Source organism: Heterodontus francisci, chromosome 27 (assembly GCF_036365525.1).
Source record: "Heterodontus francisci isolate sHetFra1 chromosome 27, sHetFra1.hap1, whole genome shotgun sequence".
Lineage (NCBI taxonomy): Eukaryota > Metazoa > Chordata > Chondrichthyes > Heterodontiformes > Heterodontidae > Heterodontus > Heterodontus francisci.
The window spans coordinates 19,847,463-19,868,804 of NC_090397.1; the positions used below are offsets into that span (position 1 = coordinate 19,847,463).

The 21,342-nt window shown below is 44.9% G+C and overlaps 1 protein-coding gene across 2 annotated transcripts in view; it reads left to right on the forward strand.

Annotated features, from left to right (window-relative positions):
- The window catches only part of LOC137384979 (serine/threonine-protein kinase 33-like), a 148,620-nt gene that overhangs the window by 105,869 nt on the left and 21,409 nt on the right, over positions 1-21,342 (forward strand). For both annotated transcript variants that reach the window (XM_068059708.1, XM_068059707.1), the window contains exons 5-8: positions 436-574; positions 3,440-3,528; positions 19,922-20,015; positions 20,123-20,198. In XM_068059708.1, coding sequence (XP_067915809.1) covers positions 436-574; positions 3,440-3,528; positions 19,922-20,015; positions 20,123-20,198 — 398 coding nt within the window. The remainder of the gene's footprint in view (positions 1-435; positions 575-3,439; positions 3,529-19,921; positions 20,016-20,122; positions 20,199-21,342) is intronic.

Sequence of the window (21,342 nt, forward strand, 5' to 3'; positions counted from 1 at the left end):
TCTTTAAAATGCAGTTAAAATTGAGCATAAAACTGTCGATGAGTTGATCTACACCTTTTTAAAATAAGGTTTTTTAAGAGAAGCTTTGTATTTTTGGTTTTCTCTTCACTCAGTTCACTGCTCTCCATTTGATGTGATGTTTCAAAGAATTTGTGGTATAGCAGTTAGCATATTGTTGTTTCAACTCAGACCTGGGTTAGAATCCAATTCAGACTGATGAATATCTCCTCTTTATGCCAGGTGTAAGGATCCTGAGTGAAATGACTTTTAGCAGCATTTAGAAAAAAGGTCATGTATCTCCCTGTCTCCCTCATTGATGGGATTGTTTCCCATTCTCCCACCCCTTCACTGCGTAATGTCAGCTAAATTACCACATAAGTACAATCACTAACCAAAGTACATTGTACTCTTCTCCATTTCTCCTTTCTGATTTAGAAAGTCTACCTTGTCATTGAATTCTGTGAACTTGGAGAGCTAAAGAGAATTCTGGAAGAGAAAGGCCATCTGAGTGAGTCTGAAACCAAACACATTATTTCCAGCTTGGCGAGTGCAATCTTCTACCTCCACAAAAATGGTAAGTTGCTCTGTACTACATTGACAGTTGTAGCATTGTAACTAATACTAACCAACAACCCTTTGTAATTCCGTATGATAATATTGCCATCTGTTGTGGCCATCTACTGCTGGTCAAAGCGAAGCACATTATTTGTGCCCTATCTAGAAATATTAGATAGGAAATGCTACAATTAAACTGTGTGACAGCTCAATACCTGCGATTTGCAATATTTACATCACACCAATTTTCGACTTACGATGTTATAGAAAAAAACTATTTGTAACTATGTTGTGGTACATCCAACATTTTCAATATATCCTTAAAATAGGAACAGGAGTTGGGCCATTCAGCTCCTCAAGCCTGTTCATTGCTGATCTGTATCTTAACTTTGCCTTGTTTCCATAGTCCTTAATATGCTCATCTAACAAAAATCATCAATTTCTGTTTTGAAATTTCCATTTCCCTAGCCTCAATAGCCTTTTGAGGGAGAGGCTTCCAGTTTTGCACTGCCATTTGTGTGAAGAAGTGCTTCCTGACATCACCCTTGAATGACCTAGCTCTCATTTTAAGGTTATGCCCACTTGTTCAAGATTCCCCCACCAGAGGAAATAGTTACTATCTACCATATCAACTCCTCTAATCATCTTAAGCACCTCAATTAGATCATCCCTTAGTCTTCTAACCTAAGGGACTCAAGTGTTCTGGCTCAATCCACATGTTTGCCAATCTAACAGTGTAATCTTCTTTGGCCTCCTTATCTCGAGAGACAACAGTGTAATAAAGTTAGATAATAGAGGGGTAAATTTTGTAGGGAGTGTGGAGCCTCATGAAATTATACAATAGGTTATAGATAATGCTCTCGCACTATAGTATCAGGTTTGGCTCAGTGGGTAGTACTCTGCCTGAGTCAGAAGATTATGGGTTCAAACCCCATTCCAGAGACTTGAACACATAATCTACACTGACATTTTGAAGGTGCTGTCATTTGGATTGAGATGTTAAACTGAGCAAAGCTTTGCATCATTCACCTTTGCAAAACCATGTTAAAGGATTAATTCACTCCGCATGCTAGTTGAGATCAGTTGAGGAAAAACATTTCATCCTTATGGACCTCATTGTATGTACTACATAATCTGCTGTAATGTTAAAATCTATTTTCCCATTAATTTGTATATATCTCACATTGCTCAGGCCAATCTTTGTGTTCAAATTTAGGATTTATGCACTGTCACATTTAGAGACTCAAGAAAAATCAATATTCCACATAAATGATTTGGAAACTGCTACGATTAAATGTTGGACTCTTAAATTTTTTTTTATTCATTCATGGGATGTGGGTATTCCTGGCTAGGCCAGCATTTATTGCCAATCCCTAATTTCCCTCAAGAAGGTGTTGGTAAGCCACCTTCTTGAACTGCAGTAATTCATGTGGATTATAGATTTTTGTAGTGGTTTTGATTACAACTGAGTAGGTTGCTAGGCCATCTCCGAGGAAAGTTAAGAATTAACCTTCAGCGAGCATAGGGGTGATAGGTGAACAGGACTTGGTGGGAGTTAGGACATGGGCAGCAGAGATTTGGATGGCGACAAGTTTACCGAAGGAATAGTCAAGTCTAAGGTAACAAAGGCATGAATGTGGGTTTCAGCAGCAGATGAGGTGAGGCGGGGTCGAAGTCAGGCGATGTTACAGAGATGGAAATAGACGGTCTTAGGCGGTGAAAGCTTATTCCAGGGGCAAATATGACACCAAGGTTGTGAACAGTCAGGTTTAGTCTTGGACATTTGTCAGGGAGAGGGATGGAGTCAGAGGTTAAGGAATGGAGTGGGGATCGAAAACATTGGCTACATTCTTCCCAATATTTAATCCAATATCACAAAGAATAATCATTTTTAATCAGTGTTTCTCATTCACTACTTGTGAGAAACCTGATTTTTAAATAACTGAAATAACTTTCAAAGAACTATACAGAACCATTTGTTAGTGACGTTGGTGTACAATAGTCAGTTACTTAGTAAATTAAAACTAAATCAGAGTTTTTAAAACATATCTATTAGTGCCCTTGCACATTAAAAAAAACCTTAAAATTAGGAGTCTTTTTGAAGGCCCACAAATGAGCAACGCTAGTGGAAGCTTGCCATGTGATTAATTCTATCTGGGGATGCGACTAATTTTGTGGGAGGGGCTGGCTTCAAGCATTGTGTTTTTTAAACTAGCACAATAAATCAGAGAAACTCAATTTGTGCTGGAAATAATCTGTGCTTGAAATTCCTCAATCTTTTGCAGTAGATTGGCTAATTTTGGGTGAAGACCATTGCAACCTAGAGGAAACTCCAGGCTACAATGTCCCCTTTGTATGGTGAGAGAGTTTTATCTTCTCCTATGGGTTACATGATCTGATTGGTAGATATTGGGTCGTGTGAGTGGAAAGTAATGGGCATGGGATCGGCTTACAGTGATGTAACTGAACCCGAGGGAGTATCTATGAAAGCCCAGAATTTGTATCATTGATGCAAGAGCACCAAGAAATTCATTTGAGAACTCCAGGCCAAGGAATTTCAAACAGGACAGACCACTGAGTCAGAACAATGAGAATGACTCCATGTTCCTAATGGGTAGTGGCACTCAGGGGAGGTTGTACATCTTTGATGTGTACCCATCAATGGTTGTTCCCTACAGGGTTGTGGAATAAACCCTAGCAAGTGAAAATGCAATTGAGTTCCCTGGGCTTTGAGCAGCAGATTGCTAGTCCTTGGGCCCCAACTTGGACATCCTGTTCTATCTGATGAGGTATAGTCATACTGACATGAAAGCTGTGAAGTTATTCCATTGTTTTGATCGACTCAACTCCAGATTGCTCATTGTTTCTTTATTTTTTTTTTAAGATATCACTCACAGGGATCTGAAGCTGGAAAACATTCTGGTAAAAAGTAATGATAATGCAGATGACAAAGAACTAAAACTTAATATCAAAGTGAGTTTTACTAGTGATGCACCCTCTGTTAATTATCTGTGTACAATGCAATATGCTGGAATCAGCAGTTTGTATACCAGTCTGATTTTATATGGTAACAGTTCTGGGTTAACAATGAAAAAGTATCAACGAGTATTTAAACCATGTCTTGAGTGGATATACAAGTCCTATTTTCAAATGACTTGCAGGGAAATAACCTTTCCTTTTTTTTTTACTGCAAGCATAGTGGTGTATAATAAAAGGTGAAAATGAGAAAAGACCAATTAATTAAACTCACCTTGATATTTTGATCTTTCCACAGGACACATCACTGCTCTTGCTGAAATTCATATTCACTTGCTCCTTGTTGAATCAGAAATCAATTTTCTTTCTGAATGTTTCAACAAAGCCCATTTTCAGCATGCTAAACACTTTTCTGAATCATGGAGCAGAACATGGCTGTGCTGTTGGATTACAGTGAATAGCCTTACCCCTGACTTGCACTTGCATCAAGTGAGGCTCTAGAACTGAGTAATTTCTGCCTTCATAAGTCACCAGCTCCTGGTATGAAGTAGTTATTGCCAGGTTATATTCACCTGAGTGTTTTTTTAAGTTCATAGCTGTTTCTCTTTATTCTATTCTGGATCAGACAAAAAACTTCACTGAACCCACCTCACTGACCTGCTTTCAATGTCAAAACCAGGATCTTGGCCCTTTCAGTTGTTTTTTTTTCCTGACAAGATTCAGCTTCTAGAACTTCTTTTTGGAGCTCATTGATTTAAGACCTGGTGCCCTTGTTCCCCTTTGAGAACCCTCTAATTACGGACAACAAAAGTGATACATAACATTTTGGACTCTTAAAGCTTCTTATTCACAGAAATCATGGAAAATTTATGACACAGAAGGAGGCCATTTGGCCCATCGAGTCTGTGATGGTCAACAAAGAGCTACCCAGCCTAATCCCACCTACCTGCACCAGGTCTGTAGCCTTGCAGGTCATGACTGTTCAAGTAGACATCCAAGTACTTTGTAAATGTGGTGAGAGTTTCTACCACTACCACCCTTTCAGGCAAAGAGTTCTAGGTCCCGACCACCCTCTGGGTGAAAACATGTTTCCTCATCTCCCCTCTAATCCTTCTACCAACTATTTTAAATCAATTCCCACTGGTCTTTGATTCCTCTGCTAAGGTAAAGAGGTATGTTATCTCAGCCCCTCATAATTTTATACACCTTAATTAAGTCACCCCTCAGCCTCCCCTGTTCCAAGGAAAACAACCCCAGCCTATCCAAACTTCCCTCATAGCTAACATTTTCCAGTCCTGGCAACATCCTTGTAAATCTCCTCTGCACCCTCTCCAGCGCAATCACATTTTTCCTGTAATGTGGTGACCAGAACAGCATATAGTACTCAAGCTGGATAAAGTGTCATGAAGGGGTACAGAAAATAATCATAGAGGCGAATGGAATCCTGGCCTTTATATCTAAAGGACTAGAATAAAAGGTGTTAGAATTCATGCTGCATCTATACAAATCCCTGATTAGACCAAACCTGGAGCACAGTGAGCAGTTCTGTGCACGACACCTTAGAAAGAATATAGCCTTGGAAGGAGTGCAGCATAGATTTACCAGAATGATACCTGGACTTCAAGGGTTAAATTATGATGAGAGATTACACAAACTAGGCTTGTATTTTCCGGGATTTGGAAGGCTAAGGGGTGATTTGATGGAAGTTTCCAAGATATTAAGGCGAACAGATAGGGTAGCTAGAGAGAAACTATTTCTACTGGTTAGGGAGTCTTGGATGAGGGGGCATTGTCTAAAATTAGAACCAGACCTTTCAGGAGTGAAATTAGGAAACACTTCTGCCCGCAAAAGGTGGTAGAAGTTTGGGGCACTCTTCCTCAAATGGAAATTGATGCTAGATCAATTATTGATTTGAAATCTGGGATTGAAAGATTTTTGTTAACCAAAAGTATTAAGGGATTAGGGAAAAGGTGTATATATGGAGTTAGGTCACAGATCAGCCATTGATCTCATTGAATGGCAGAACAGGTTTGAGTGGCTAAATGGCTTAATCCTGTTCCTATGACCTTCCTGAGCTAATCTTCAGGGTCGTCTTTGGCTCAATGGTAGCCCCTCACCTCTGAGTAAGTAAGTAAGAAGGTCATGAGTTGAAGCCCTGCTTCATGCTGCCACTTCAGGGCAGATCAGAGGGACTGCTGTACTGTTGGAGGTGTTGTCTTTCAATGAGACGTTACATCAAAGCCCCATTTTTCTTCTCTGGTGGATGTAAAATATCCCAAGGTACTATTCAAAGAAGAGCAAGCCTGGTCTCCTGGCCAATATTCATCTCTCAACCAAATCCCAAAAACAGGTCATCTGGTCATTATCTCGCTGTTGATTATGAGACTTTGCTTTGTGCAAATTGGCCACTTTGTTTCCCTGCATTATAACAATAACTACACGTCCAAAGGATTTTCACCAAATTTATGGTGGAGAAAACGCAAGAAAATTCACCTCTCTGTCCCCACAAGAGTGTTAATGATATCCAAGCATTGTTTTAGGACCACTATCTTCGCAGGATTTGCTGCAGTAGGAAGGCAGTGGTTGAGTAGCAGCAATGGCTCGAACATAACCTGTAGACAGTATTGACCACTGGGGTACCACTGCCTGTGAAAGTAAAGCATACCACAGCACTGAACCTTTATGATTCCAACTCCTTTCAAGTTAACTCAGAAGACATCAGCAACATCAACCAGTTTACAATGCAAAAATGCTTCAAGCAAGTCGCTGATCTATTGTTTATCAGCAGAAACACTTTCATCAATTTCCCCTTGTGCAAAACTAGCAGGGTAATGAGAGATTCTGGATGTCCCTAGATCAGGCAGTATTAATGAAACTCATGGTCAACTGGGTCCTTACACATAGTGTGATGGTGTTCATAAATCACAATGACCATTTTCCAGGCCACAGTCATCATTCATCTATTTTAAGACACTTCTTTGTGCTTGGGTCATTTGAACCAGAGCTGAACAATATGTTTTAGGAAAGGCTGTGTTTGCTGACAATGCAACCACTAGATGGTGCAGTCCTAGAACATGCACAAATGCAGGCTCTTCCACTGAAATGTCACCGTCTGCAACATTTCAGGCAGCTACCAGGATTAAAGATAGAGAGTCATAGAGTCGTACAACATAGAAGCAGGTCCTGCAGCCCACTGCGTCCATGCCGACCATGATGCCTATCGATACTAATCCCACCTGCCTGCATTAATTCCATATCCCTCTATGCCTTGCACATTCAAGTACCTGTCCAGATGCCTCTTAAATGTCGCTACTGCTCCTGCCTTCACCACCTCCTCAGGCAGCTCATTCCAGATACCCACTATTCTTTGTGTGAAAAATTTACGCCTTTGATCCCCTTTAAACCTCCTCCCTCTCACCTTAAGTCTATGCCCTCTAGTTTTAGTCATCCCTACCATGGGAAACAGACTTTGGCTATATACCCTATCTAAGCCTCTTATAATTTTATATATCTCTATCATGTCCCCTCTCAGTCTCCTTCGCTCCAAGGAAAACAGACCCAGCCTATCCAATCTCTCTTTATAACTCAAGCCCTCCAAACCAGGCACCCTCTTTGTGAAGTATATATTTATCTTAAATTAATTTATTAATTAGTGCTAGAAATGTCAGTTAGAGGGGTGAAGTGCTTCACCTGTGAGATGTGGGAGGTCCGTGACGCTTCCAGCGTTCCGGACGACTACATCTGCAGCAGGTGTACCCAGTTGCAGCTCCTCACAGAACGCATGGATTGGTTGGAGTGGCAACTGGATGCACTTAGGAGCATGCAGGTGGCAGAAAGCGTCATAGACAGGAGTTTTAGAGAAGTGGTTACATCCAAGGTGCATGCAGATAGATGGATGACCGCTGGAAGGGGCAGGCAGTCAGTGCAGGAATCCCCTGTGGCTATCCCCCTCTCTAACAAGTATACCGTTTTGGATACTGTTGGGGGGGGGGGAATGGCCTATCAGGGGAAAACAGCAGCAGCCAGAGCAGTGGCACCATGGCTGGCACTGTTGTTCAGCAGGGAGGGACAAAGCGCAGAAGAGCAATAGTTATAGGGGACTCTATAGTCAGGGACACAGATAGGCGCTTCTGTGGACGTGAAAGAGACTCCAGGATGGTATGTTGCCTCCCTGGTGCCAGGGTCAAGGATGTCTCTGAACGGACAGGGGGCATTCTGAAGGGGGAGGGTGAACAGCCAGAGGTTGTGGTACACATCGGTACCAACGACATAGGCAGGAAGAGTGACGAGGTCCTGCAGGGGGAGTTTAGGGACTTAGGTAGAAAGTTAAAAGACAGGACCTCTAGGGTTGTAATCTCGGGATTACTCCCTGTGCCACGTGCCAGTGAGGCTAGAAATAGGAAGATAGTGCAGCTAAACATGTGGATGAACAGCTGGTGTAGAAGGGAGGGTTTCAGATATCTGGACCATTGGGATCTCTTCAGGGACAGATGAGACCTGTACAAGAAGGATGGGTTGCATCTAAACTGGAGAGGCACAAATATCCTGGCTGCGAGGTTTGCTAGCGTCACTCGGGAGGGTTTAAACTAGTGTGGCAGGGGGGTGGGAACCAGAGCAGTAGGACAGCAAGTGAAATAAATGAGGGTGAACTAGTAAATAAGGCCAGTAAGACTAAGAGGAAGAGCAAGCAGGGAGATGTTGCGGAGCACAGCGGGACTGGTGGTCTGAAGTGCATTTGTTTCAATGCGGAAAAGTATAACAGGTAAGGCAGATAGAACAGTACAGGACAGTACAGGCCCTTCGGCCCACCATGTTGTGCCGAACCTTTAACCTACTCTAAGATCAAACTAACTACCTACCCTTCATTCTACTATCATCCATGTACCTATCCAAGAGTCGCTTAAATGTCCCTAATGTATCTGCTTCTACTACCACCGCTGGCAGCGCATTCCACGAACCAACCACTCTCTGTGTAAAGAACCGACCTCTGACATCTCCCCGAAACCTTCCTCCAATCACCTTAAAATTATGCCCCCTGGTGATAGCCCTTTCCACCCTGGGAAAAAGTCTCTGGTTATCCACTCTATCTATGCCTCTCATCATCTTGCACCCCTCTATCAAGTCACCTCTCATCCTTCTTCGCTCCAATGAGAAAAGCCCTAGCTCCCTCAATCTTTCTTCGTAGGACATGCCCTCCAGTCCAGGCAGCATCCTGGTAAATCTCCTCTGCACCCTCTCTAAAGCTTCCACATCCTTCCTATAATGAGGCGACCAGAACTGAACACAATATTCCAAGTGTGGTCGAACCAGGGCCTTATAGAGCTGCAGCATAACCTCGCGGCTTTTAAACTCAATCCCCCTGTTAATGAAAGCCAACACACCATACGCCTTCTTAACAACCCTATCAACTTGGGTGGCAACTCTGAGCGATCTATGGACATGGACCCCAAGATCCCTCTGTTCCTCCACACTACCAAGAATCCTATCTTTAAGCCTGTATTCCGCATTCAAATTCGACCTTCCAAAATGAATCACTTCACACTTTTCCAGGTTGAACTCCATCTGCCACTTCTCAGCCGAGCTCTGCATCCTGTCAATGTCCCGTTGCAACCTACAACAGCCTTCCACACTATCCACAACTCCAGCAACCTTTGTGTCATCGGCAAACTTGCTAACCCAACCTTCCACTTCCTCATCCAAGTCATTTATAAAAATCACAAAGAGCAGAGGTCCCAGAACAGATCCTTGTGGAACACCACTGGTCACCGAGCTCCATGCTGAATACTTTCCATCTACTACCACCCTCTGACTTCTATGGGCCAGCCAATTTTGTATCCAGACAGCCAATTTCCCCTGTATCCCATGCCTCCTTACTTTCTGAATGAGCCTACCATGGGGAACCTTATCAAACGCCTTGCTAAAATCCATATACACCACATCCACTGCTCTTCCTTCATCAATGTGTTTTGTCACATCTTCAAAGAATTCAATAAGGCTTGTGAGGCATGACCTGCCCCTTACAAAGCCATGCTGACTGTCTCTAATCAAACCATGCTTTTCCAAATAATCATAAATCCTGTCTCTCAGAATCCTCTCCAATAATTTGCCCACTACCGACGTCAGACTGACTGGTCTATAATTCCCAGGGTTATCCCTATTCCCTTTCTTGAACAAGGGAACAACATTTGCCACCCTTCAATCATCTGGCACTACTCCAGTGGACAGTGAAGATGCAAAGATCATCGCCAAAGGCGCAGCAATCTCTTCCCTCGCTTCCCATAATATCCTTGGATATATCCCGTCTGGCCCCGGGGACTTATCTGTCCTCATATCATTCAATATTTCCAGCACATCCTCCCTCTTAACCTCAACCTGTTCGAGCATATCAGCCTGTTCCACGCTGTCCTCACAAACGACCAGGTCCCTCTCACTAGTGAATACTGAAGCAACGTATTCATTTAGGACCTCCCCTACCTCCTCCGACTCCAGGCACAAATTCCCTCCACTATCCCTGATCGGCCCTACCCTCACTTAGGCCATCCTCTTGTTCCTCACATAAGTGTAGATCGCCTTGGGATTTTCCTTAATCCTACCCGCCAAGACTTTTTCATGTCCCCTTCTAGCTCTCCTAAGTCCATTCTTCAGTTCCTTCCTGGCTACCTTGTAACCCTCTAGAATCCCTGTCTGATCCTTGCTTCCTCAACCTTAAGTAAGTTTCCTTCTTCCTCTTGACTAGCTGTTCCACATCTCGTCATCCAAGGTTCCTTCACCCTACCATCCCTTCCCTGCCTCATCGGGACAAACCTATCCAGCAGTCGCAGCAAGTGCTCCCTAAACAACCTCCACATTTCTGTCGTGCATTTCCCTGAGAACATCTGTTCCCAGTTTATGCTCCCCAGTTCCTGCCTAATAGCATTGTAATTCCCCCTCCCCCAATTAAATATTTTCCCATCCCGTCTGCTCCTGTCCCTCTCCATGACTATAGTAAAGGTCAGGGAGTTGTGATCACTATCACCGAAATGCTCTCCCACCGAGAGATCTGCCACCTGGCCTGGTTCGTTGCCAAGCACCAAGTCCAACATAGTCTCCCCTCTAGTCGGCCTATCTACATATTGAGTCAGGAAACCTTCTTGGACGCACCTGACAAAAACTGCTCCATCCAAACTATTTACACTAAGGAGGTTCCAATCAATATTAGGGAAGTTGAAGTCACCCATGACAACAACCTTGTTACTTCTGCACCTTTCCAAAATTTGCCTCCCAATCTGTTCCTCCATGTCTCTGTTGCTATTGGGGGGTCTATAGAAAACTCCCAACAAAGTGACTGCTCCTTTCCTGTTTCTGACTTCCACCCATAATGACTCAGTAGACAAACCCTCCTCGACGACCTCCCTTTCTGCAGCTGTGATACTATCCCTGATTAGCAATGCCACTCCCCCACCTCTTTTACCTCCCTCCCTATTCCTTTTGAAACATCTAAACCCCGGAACATCCAACATCCATTCCTGCCCCTGTGATATCCACGTCTCCATAATGGCCACAACATCGTAGCTCCAAGTACTGATCCATGCTCTAAGTTCATCACCCTTATTCCTGACACTTCTTGCGTTAAAATAGACACACTTCAACCCATCATACTGGCTGCAACTTTGCCCTGTCAACTGTCTAACCTTCCTCACAGACTCTCTGCACTCGGTATCTGCCTGTTCAACAGCTACCCCATCCACTGATCCGTAGCTCCGGTTCCCATCCCCCTGCCAAACTAGTTTAAACCCTCCCGAAGAGCTCTAGCAAACCTCCCACCCAGGATATTGGTGCCCCTCCAGTTCAGATGCAACCCGTCCTTCTTGTACAGGTCCCACCTTCCCCAGAAGGTATCCCCCAATGATCTACATATCTGAATCCCTCCCTCCTGCACCAGTTCTGTAGCCACGTGTTCAGCTGCACTCACTCCCTGTTTCTAGCCTCACTAGCACGTGGCACCGGTAACAATCCTAAGAATACTACTCTGCTCGTCCTGCCTTTCAGCTTCCAACCTAACTCCCTATATTCGCTTTTCAAGTCCTCATCCCTTTTCCTAGCTATGTCATTGGTACCGATATGTACCACGACCTCTGGCTGCTCCCCCTCCCCCTTAAGAATCCTGTAGACTCGATCCGAGACATCCCTGACCCTGGCATCCGGGAGGCAACATACCATCCGGGAGTCTCGTTCGCGACCACAGAATCTCCTGTCTGTTCCTCTAACCACTGAATCTCCTATCACTATCGCTCTCCTATTCTCCCCCCTTCCCTTCTGAGCCAGTGGGCCAGGCTCAGTGCCAGAGACCTGGCCAATGTGGTTTTCCCCTGGATGAACTTAGAGCTTGGATTAGTACTTGGAACTATGATGTTGTTGCTATTACAGAGACTTGGTTGAGGGAAGGACAGGATTGGCAGCTAAATGTTCCAGGATTTAGAAGCTTCAGGCAGGATAGAGGGGGATGTAAAAGGGGTGGGGGAGTTGCATTAATTGTTAAGGAGAATATCACAGCTGTACTGCGGGAGGACACTTCGGAGGGGTCGTGCAGCGAGGCAATATGGGTGGAGCTCAGGAATAGGAAGGGTGCAGTCACAATGTTGGGGGTTTTCTACAGGCCTCCCAACAGCCAGCGGGAGATAGAGGAGCAGATATGTAGACAGATTTTGGAAAGATGTAAAGGTAACAGGGTTGTAGTGGTGGGTGATTTTAACTTCCCCTATATTGACTGGGACTCACTTAGTGCTAGGGGCTTGGATGGGGCAGAATTTGTAAGGAGCATCCAGGAGGGCTTCTTGAAACAATATGTAGATAGTCCAACTAGGGATGGGGCCATACTGGACCTGGTATTGGGAAATGAGCCCGGCCAGCTGGTCGAAGTTTCAGTAGGGGAGCATTTCGGGAACAGTGACCATAATTCCATAAGTTTTAAGGTACTTGTGGATAAGGATAAGAGTAGTCCTTGGGCGAAGGTGCTAAATTGGGGGAAGGCTAATTATAACAATATTAGGCAGGAACTGAAGAATTTAGATTGGGGGCGGCTGTTTGAGGGTAAATCAACATCTGACATGTGGGAGTCTTTCAAATGTCAGTTGATTAGAATCCAGGACTGGCATGTTCCTGTGAGGAAGAAGGATAAGTTTGGCAAGTTTCGGGAACTTTGGATAACGCGGGATATTGTGAGCCTAGTCAAAAAGAAAAAGGAAGCATTCGTAAGGGCTGGAAGGCTAGGAACAGACGAATCCCTTGAGGAATATAAAGACAGTAGGAAGGAACTTAAGCAAGGAATCAGGAGGGCTAAAAGGGGTCATGAAAAGTCATTGGCAAACAGGATTAAGGATAATCCCAAGGCTTTTTATATGTATATAAAGAGCAAGAGGGTAACTAGGGAAAGGGTTGGCCCACTCAAGGACAGAGAAGGGAATCTATGTGTGGAGCCAGAGGAAATGGGCGAGGTACTAAATGAGTACTTTGCATCAGTATTCACTGAAGAGAAGGACTTGGTGGATGATGAGCCTAGGGAAGGGAGTGTAGATAGTCTCAGTCATCTCATTATCAAAAAGGAGGTGGTGTTGGGTGTCTTGCAAAGCATTAAGGTAGATAAGTCCCCAGGACCTGATGGGATCTACCCCAGAATACAAAGGGAGGCAAGGGAAGAAATTGCTGGGGCCTTGACAGAAATCTTTGCATCCTCATTGGCTACAGGTGAGGTCCCAGAGGACTGGAGAATAGTCAATGTTGTTCCTTTGTTTAAGAAGGGTAGCAAGGACAATCCAGTGAGCCTTACATCAGTGGTAGGGAAATTATTAGAGAGGATTCTTCGGGACAGGATTTACTCCCATTTGGAAACAAACGAACTTATTAGCGAGAGGCAGCATGGTTTTGTGAAGGGGAGGTCGTGTCTCACTAATTTGATTGAGTTTTTTGAGGAAGTGACAAAAATGATTGATGAAGGAAGGGCAGTGGATGTTATCTATATGGATTTCAGTAAAGCCTTTGACAAGGTCCCTCATGGCAGACTGGTACAAAAGGTGAAGTCACACGGGATCAGAGGTGAGCTGGCACGATGGATACAGAACTAGCTCGGTCATAGAAGACAGAGGGTAGCAGTGGAAGGGTGCTTTTCTGAATGGAGGGATGTGACTAGTGGTGTTCCGCAGGGATCAGTGCTGGGACCTTTGCTCTTTGTAGTATATATAAATGATTTGGAGGAAAATGTAGCTGGTCTGATTAGTAAGTTTGCGGACGACACAAAGGTTGGTGGAGTTGCGGATAGTGATGAGGATTGTCAGAGGATACAGCAGGATATAGATCGGTTGGAGACTTGGGCGGAGAAATGGCAGATGGAGTTTAATCCGGACAAATGTGAGGTAATGCATTTTGGAAGGTCTAATGTAGGTGGGAAGTATACAGTAAATGGCAGAACCCTTAGGAGTATTGACAGGCAGAGAGATCTGGGCGTACAGGTCCACAGGTCACTGAAAGTGGCAACGCAGGTGGATAAGGTAGTCAAGAAGGCATACGGCATGCTTGCCTTCATCGGTCAGGGCATAGAGTCTAAAAATTGGCAAGTCATGATGCAGCTGTACAGAACTTTAGTTAGGCCACACTTAGAATATTGCATGCAATTCTGGCCGCCACACTACCAGAAGGACGTGGAAGCTTTGGAGAGGGTACAGAAGAGGTTTACCAGGATGTTGCCTGGTCTGGAGGGCATTAGCTATGAGGAGAGATTGAATAAACTCGGATGGTCTTCACTGGAATGACGGAGGTGGAGGGGCGACATGATCGAGGTTTACAAAGTTATGAGCGGCATGGACAGAGTGGATAGTCAGAAGCTTTTTCCCAGGGTTGAAGAGTCAGTTACTAGGGGACATAGGTTTAAGGTGAGAGGGGTAAAGTTTAGAGGGGATGCGCGAGGCAAGTTCTTTACACAGAGGGTGGCGAGTGCCTGGAACTTGCTGCCGGGGGAGGTGCTGGAAGCAGGTACGATAGCGACGTTTAAGAGGCATCTTGACAAATACATGAATAGGATGGGAATAGAGGGATACGGTCCCCGGAAGTGCAGAAGGTTTTAGTTTAGACAGGCATCAAGATCGGCACAGGCTTGGAGGGCCGAATGGCCTGTTCCTGTGCTGTACTGTTCTTTGTTCTTTGAATCTTTTCTGCACCCTCTCTAGCTTAATCACATCTTTCCTGTAGTGCGGCGACCAGAACTGCACACAGTACTCCAAATGCGGCCCAACCAACGTTATGTACAACTGTAGCATGACGTCCCAACTCTTGTATTCAATGCCTCGGCCGATGAAGGCAAGCATGCCATACGCCTTCTTCATCACCCTGTCTACCTGTGTTTCCACGTTCAGGGAAAGACCTTGCATCCCAAGGTCTCTCTGCTCAAGAACACTCCCCAGGGCCCTGCCATTCACTGTACATGACCTGCCCTGGTTTCACTTCCCAAAATGCATCACTTCACACCTGTCTGCATTAAATTCCATTTGCCAATCCCTTGCCCACTTTCCCAGTTGATCTATATCCTGTTGTAACCTTAGACAACCTTCTTCACTGTCCACTATACTACTAATTTTGGTGTCATCTGCAAACTCACTAATCATGCCCCTTACATTCACATCCAAGTCATTAATATAGATGACAAACAACAGAGGGCCCAGCACCGATCCCTGCGGCACACCACTAGTCACCGGCCGCCAATCTGAAAAACAACCCTCCACTACCACCCTCTGCCTCCTATCACCAAGCCAATTTTGTATCCAATTGGCTAGCTCACCCTGGATCCCATGCGTTCCAACCTTCTGGACCAGCCTACCATGCGGGACCTTGTCAAAGGCCTTGCTAAAGTCCATGCAGTCAACGTCCACTGCCCTGCCCTCGTCAATCCTCTTGATCACCTCCTCGAAAAACTCGTGAGACATGATTTCCCATGCACAAAGCCATGCTGACTATCCCTAATCAGACCATGTCTTTCCAGATGCATATAAATCCTGTCTCTCAGAATCCCTTCCAATAACTTTCCCACCACTGATGTAAGGCTCACTGGCCTGTAGTTCCCTGGTTTATCCCTGCTGCCCTTCTTAAATAAAGGCACAACATTAGCTATCCTCCAGTCTTCCGGTACCTCAGCCGTGGCTAATGCTACAAAAATCTCTGCCAGGGCCCCAGCATACCACTGGTCACCGACCTCCAATCTGAAAAACAACTCTTCACTACCACCCTCTGCCTCCTATCACCAAGCCAATTTTGTATCCAATTTGCGAGCTCACCCTGGATCCCTTGCTTCCCATAGCATCCTAGGATACACCTGGTCAGGCCCTGGGGATTTATCCACCTAATGCGCTTCAAAACCTCCAACACCTCCTCCTATGTAATGTTGATATGCTCCAGGATATCGCTGTTCCCTCCCTTGAACTCACTTGCTTCCATGACCTTCTCCACGGTAAATACAGATGAGAATTATTCATTTAAGACTTTGCCCATTTCCCGTGGTTCCACACATAGATTACCACACTGATCCTTAAGGGGACCTACTCTCTCCCTAGCTACCCTTTTACTCTTAATATACTTATAGAATCTTTTAGGATTCTCCTTTATCTTATCTGCCAGGGAAATCTCATGGCCCCTTTTCGCCCTCCTAATTTCCTTCTTAAGTGTAGTCCTACATCCCCTATACTCCTTGAAGGACTCGCTCGATCCCAGCTGCCTATACCTGACATATGCCTCCTTCTTTGTCCTGACCAGACCCTCAATATCCCTCGCCAACCAAGGTTCCCTAAACTTGCCAGCCTTGGCCTTCCATCTAACAGGAACATGCCGGCCCTGAACTCTTCCTATCTCACTTTTAAAAGCCTCCCACTTGCCAGACCTCCCTTTACCTGTAAACAGCCTCTGCCTTTCAACTTTTGAGAGGTCCTGTCTGATGCCATCGAAATTAGCCTTCTCCCAATTTAGGACTTCAACCTGAGGACCAGTCCTATCCTTTTCCATAACTATCTTGAAGCTAATAGAGTTATGGTCAATGGTCCCAAAATGCTCCCCCACTGACACATCAACCACCTGCCCATCCTCATTTCCTAAGAGGAGATCGAGTGTAGCCCCTTGTCTTGTAGGGCCATCCACATACTGCTTCAGAAAACTATCCTGGACACACTTAACAAATTCTTCCCCATCTGATCCCTTAGCACTAAGTCAGTCCCAGTCAATATTAGGGAAGTTAAAATCATCTACTATTACAACCCTATAGTTCCTACACCTATCTGTGATTTTCCTACATATATACTCCTCCACTTCCCTCTGACCGTTGGGGGGCCTATAGTATAATCCCATCAAAGTGATCACCCCTTTCCTATTTCTAAATTCTACCCATATGGCCTCGCTTGACATTCTCCCCGGGATATCCTCTCTAAGTACTGCTGTGATGTCCTCCCTAATCAATAGTGCAACTCTCCCTCCTCTCTTACCTCCACCTCTGTCACGCCAGAAAGATCGGTACCCCGGAACATTGAGCTGCCAGTCCTGCCCATCCCTCAACCATGTTTCCGTAATAGCAATCATAAATATCACAGTCCCATGTACCGATTCATGTTCTGAATTCATCTGCCTTACCTGTAAGGCTTCTTGCATTAAAGGAAATGCAGTTTAGCCTACCAGACGTTCCACACTCCCTGTCCTGCCCCTGCCCGGCCTGCTGACTGGACTTGCTTGCTTTAACCTCTACATTTGCCTCAACTATCTCATCTGAGAGACTACTACTTTGGGTCCCACCCTCCAGCAAGACTCGTTTAAACCCTCCCAAGTAGTGCTAGCAAACCTCCCCGCAAGGATATTGGTCCCCCTCCAGTTTAGATGCAACCCGTCCTTCTTGTACAGGTCACCTCTGCACCAGAAGAGATCCCAATGATCCAAGTAGCTGAAGGCCTCCCACCTACACCAGCTCTTCAGCCACGCATTCATTTGCCTAATCCTCCTATTCCTACCCTCACTAGCATGTGGCACAGGGAGTAATCCTGAGATTACAACCCTAGAGGTCCTGCTTTTTAACCTTCTGCCTAACTCCCTATATTCACTTTGCAGGACCTCATCTCTCTTCCTGCCTATGTCGTTAGTACCAATATGGACCACGACCTCTGGCTGCTCACCCTCCCCTTTCAGAATGTCCTGCAGCTGCTCCGAGACATCCTTGACCCTAGCACCAGGGAGGCAGCATACCATCCTGGAGTCTCGTTTGTGGCCATAGAAACACCTATCTGCACCCCTTACGATAGAATCACCTATCACTATAGCTCTTCCAACACTTTTCCTCCCCTGCTGTGAAGCAGAGCCCTCTGTGGTGCCACGAACTTGGCTGTTGCTGCTTTCCCTTGGGAGGTCATCCCCCCCCCCCCCCCACAACAGTATCCAAAGCGGTATATCTGTTTGAGAGGGGGATGGCCACAGGGGACTCCTGCACTACCTGCCTGCACCTACTACTCCATCTGGTGGTCACCCATCCTTTTTCTGCCTGTGCAGCCATTACCTGCAGTGTGACCACCTCACTAAACGTGCTATCCATGACGTCCTCAGCATCGCGGATGCTCCACAGTGAATCCACCCGCAGCTCCAGCTCCATAATGCGGGTAGCCAGTAGCTGCAGATGGATACACTTCCTGCACACATGGTCATCAGGGACACTGGAAGCATCCCTGATTTCCCACATAGCGCAGGAGGAGCATATCACAGGGCTGAGCTCTCCTGCCATGACTTCGGTTAATTAGTTACTCCCTTAATTAAAAAAATACTAATTATACTAGGGGCCTTGTTCTACCCATTCCAATCTAAAGTCCTTAAAAAAAAAATTAGCAGTACTCACCTTTTCACCAGAGGTTTTATTTTCAACAAAAAAAAACTTACCCCTTATTTTTTTTTAAGATATTCTGACAGCTGCTACTCACCAACCAATCACCTTGCAGGTCTCCTGTGATGTCACTGTTGGCTTTTTTTTTCAAAACTCAGGCGCGCTGTCGCTGCTCTTTTTAAACACTGCTGGTCTCACTCAGTCTCCTTCTTTCCCGCTGCCTCTGCTCTTTTTAAACACTGCTGGTCTCACTCAGTCTCCTTCTTTCCCGCTGTCTCTGCTCTTTTTAAACACCGCTGGTCTCACTCAGTCTCCATTTGTCAGTCTCAGTCTCCAAAGATGGCACTGCTCAATTTTTCACTTTGTTTGGGAAACGAAAGAGATGAATTTACTTGGGGTTTCTCTACTATAAATTTGGTGGAAGTATTTTTGAAGTGTATTTATGTTTGTAATGTAGGGAAACACAGTGGCCAATTTTTGCAAAGCAAGACCCCACAATCAGCTTTTTCTCTGGTTCTTGATTCCTTTACAATAGCTGTAAGCCATCAGATGAACACAGATTCAACAAGACCCTTGCATCAAACAAGGTAATCATTGAGCGTGTTATAATCATATTGAAGCAGCACTTTAGATGTCTGGATGGGTGTGGGACATATTATTGTATACTGTCACAGCTTCCAGAGAGGTCTAATCATAGCCCGTGACAAGCAAGTTAATGGACAATGGCCCAGAACACCCTTGGAGCTGAAGTCAAATGCCAGGATCTCAAATACAAGACTCTCACTTAAGTGCCTGCGCCATCTATCATGCCCATCTCTGCACAGGACAATGGCACATTGTATTCTGCACCACCTCAACTACCATTCATGACTATCAGTCAATCCGCTGCTAGCTTACTTTGCACCATAAGAAAACTTTCTCGATCAAGTTTCAATAAAGTACAACCAAATATACTTTATAGAAATCTTTATGGTTTGGTAACCTGTGGTATGATATTGTAGTGAGCCATTCAGAAGATCCCAGATACATTCACTGATCTTTGCTGAGTTGGCTCATGTCACCTGGTGTGTTAGTGAAGGTAATACATTTAGCCAGAGCTTTCCTTGATAACTGTGCATATATCAAACAAGTATCCCAATTTTGATCAGTATTTAATGACGCTTTGTCTCCCCATTGCTGGAAACTACCTGCATGGCAGATGCCAAATGAGGATGTGATTGGGCTCAATAGCTAAGTCGTCTGCCAACACTAAATGTCCTGACCCACAAATGAAGAATAGCCGCTTGGTTGAGATATCAGAAAGGCTGGTGGTAAATTAACTCAGGATGAGGTTTTCAAGGGCTTGTAGTGCCAGTACCATACCCCAGGGTGAAGTATTAGAGGTACCAAGTATAAGTGGTGCTATAATCTAAGATGAGGTATTAGTGGTATCATATGCTAGAATGAGTCTCTGCTTTCAGGAAAAGGAGGAGAATAAGGTGTTGTAGAAAATGTATATTTTTTGATTTGATTTCTTGTTCACAGGTGACAGACTTTGGCTTGTCTGTGTTGAAGGATGGTGCTGGTGTTGGCAGTGAATCAATGTTACAGGACACATGTGGTACACCTTTATACATGGGTAAATAAAAGGCACTTTACTCAGATTAAATGGTGGAAACTGAAATTGAAAACGAGAAGCTTTGTTTCTCCATCTCCATTTTTAATTCTTTTCTTATTATTCAACAGCCCCAGAGATAATCAATAACTATGACTACAGCCAGCAGTGTGATCTCTGGAGCATTGGAATCATCATGTATATCTTGTATGTACCCATCCCACTGCTTTATTGGTTTTCTTAACTGTCTTACTTCCCATGAAAATTAATGTGCCGCTTTATACAGGTGCATGAGTAGAATTGATCCAAACAATTCCACTCAGGGTGATAGAGTAGATGTAGAGAAGATGTTTCCACTTGTGGGCAAGTCCAAAATGAAAGGCCATGATTACAAGATAATCACGAATAAATCCAATAAGGAATTCAGGAGAATCTTCCTTACTCAATAGTGGCGAGAACGTGGAACTTGCTACCATATGAATAATTTTTTCTTTCTTTCTTTTGGGCCTCCTTATCTCGAGAGACAATGGATACGCGCCTGGAGGTGGTCAGTGGTTTGTGAAGCAGCGCCTGGAGTGGCTATAAAGGCCAATTCTGGAGTGACAGGCTCTTCCACAGGTGCTGCAGAGAAATTTGTTTGTTGGGGCTGTTGCACAGTTGGCTCTCCCCTTGCGCCTCTGTCTTTTTTCCTGCCAACTACTAAGTCTCTTCGACTCGCCACAATTTAGCCCTGTCTTTATGGCTGCCCGCCAGCTCTGGCGAATGCTGGCAACTGACTCCCACGACTTGTGATCAATGTCACACGATTTCATGTCACGTTTGCAGACGTCTATATAACGGAGACATGGACGGCCGGTGGGTCTGATACCAGTGGCGAGCTCGCTGTACAATGTGTCTTTGGGGATCCTGCCATCTTCCATGCGGCTCACATGGCCAAGCCATCTCAAGCGCCGCTGACTCAGTAGTGTGTATAAGCTGGGGGTGTTGGCCGCTTCAAGGACTTCTGTGTTGGAGATATAGTCCTGCCACCTGATGCCAAGTATTCTCCGAAGGCAGCGAAGATGGAATGAATTGAGACGTCGCTCTTGGCTGGCATACGTTGTCCATGAATAACATCGATGCAATTAAGGGAAAGCTAATGAAGTACATGAGGGAGAAAGGAATAGAATATGCTGATAGGGTTAGATGAAGTAAGGTGGTTGGAAGCTCATTAAGTGCATTGACAACTGGCACAGATCAGTTGGTCTGTTTCTGTGCTGTAATATTCTATGTAATAATCAGTGCCAGGGAAGTCAAATTAGTCTTTCTGATTTCCATTGTCCACAAAGGCAGTCAAGGGCTTTTAATTCCT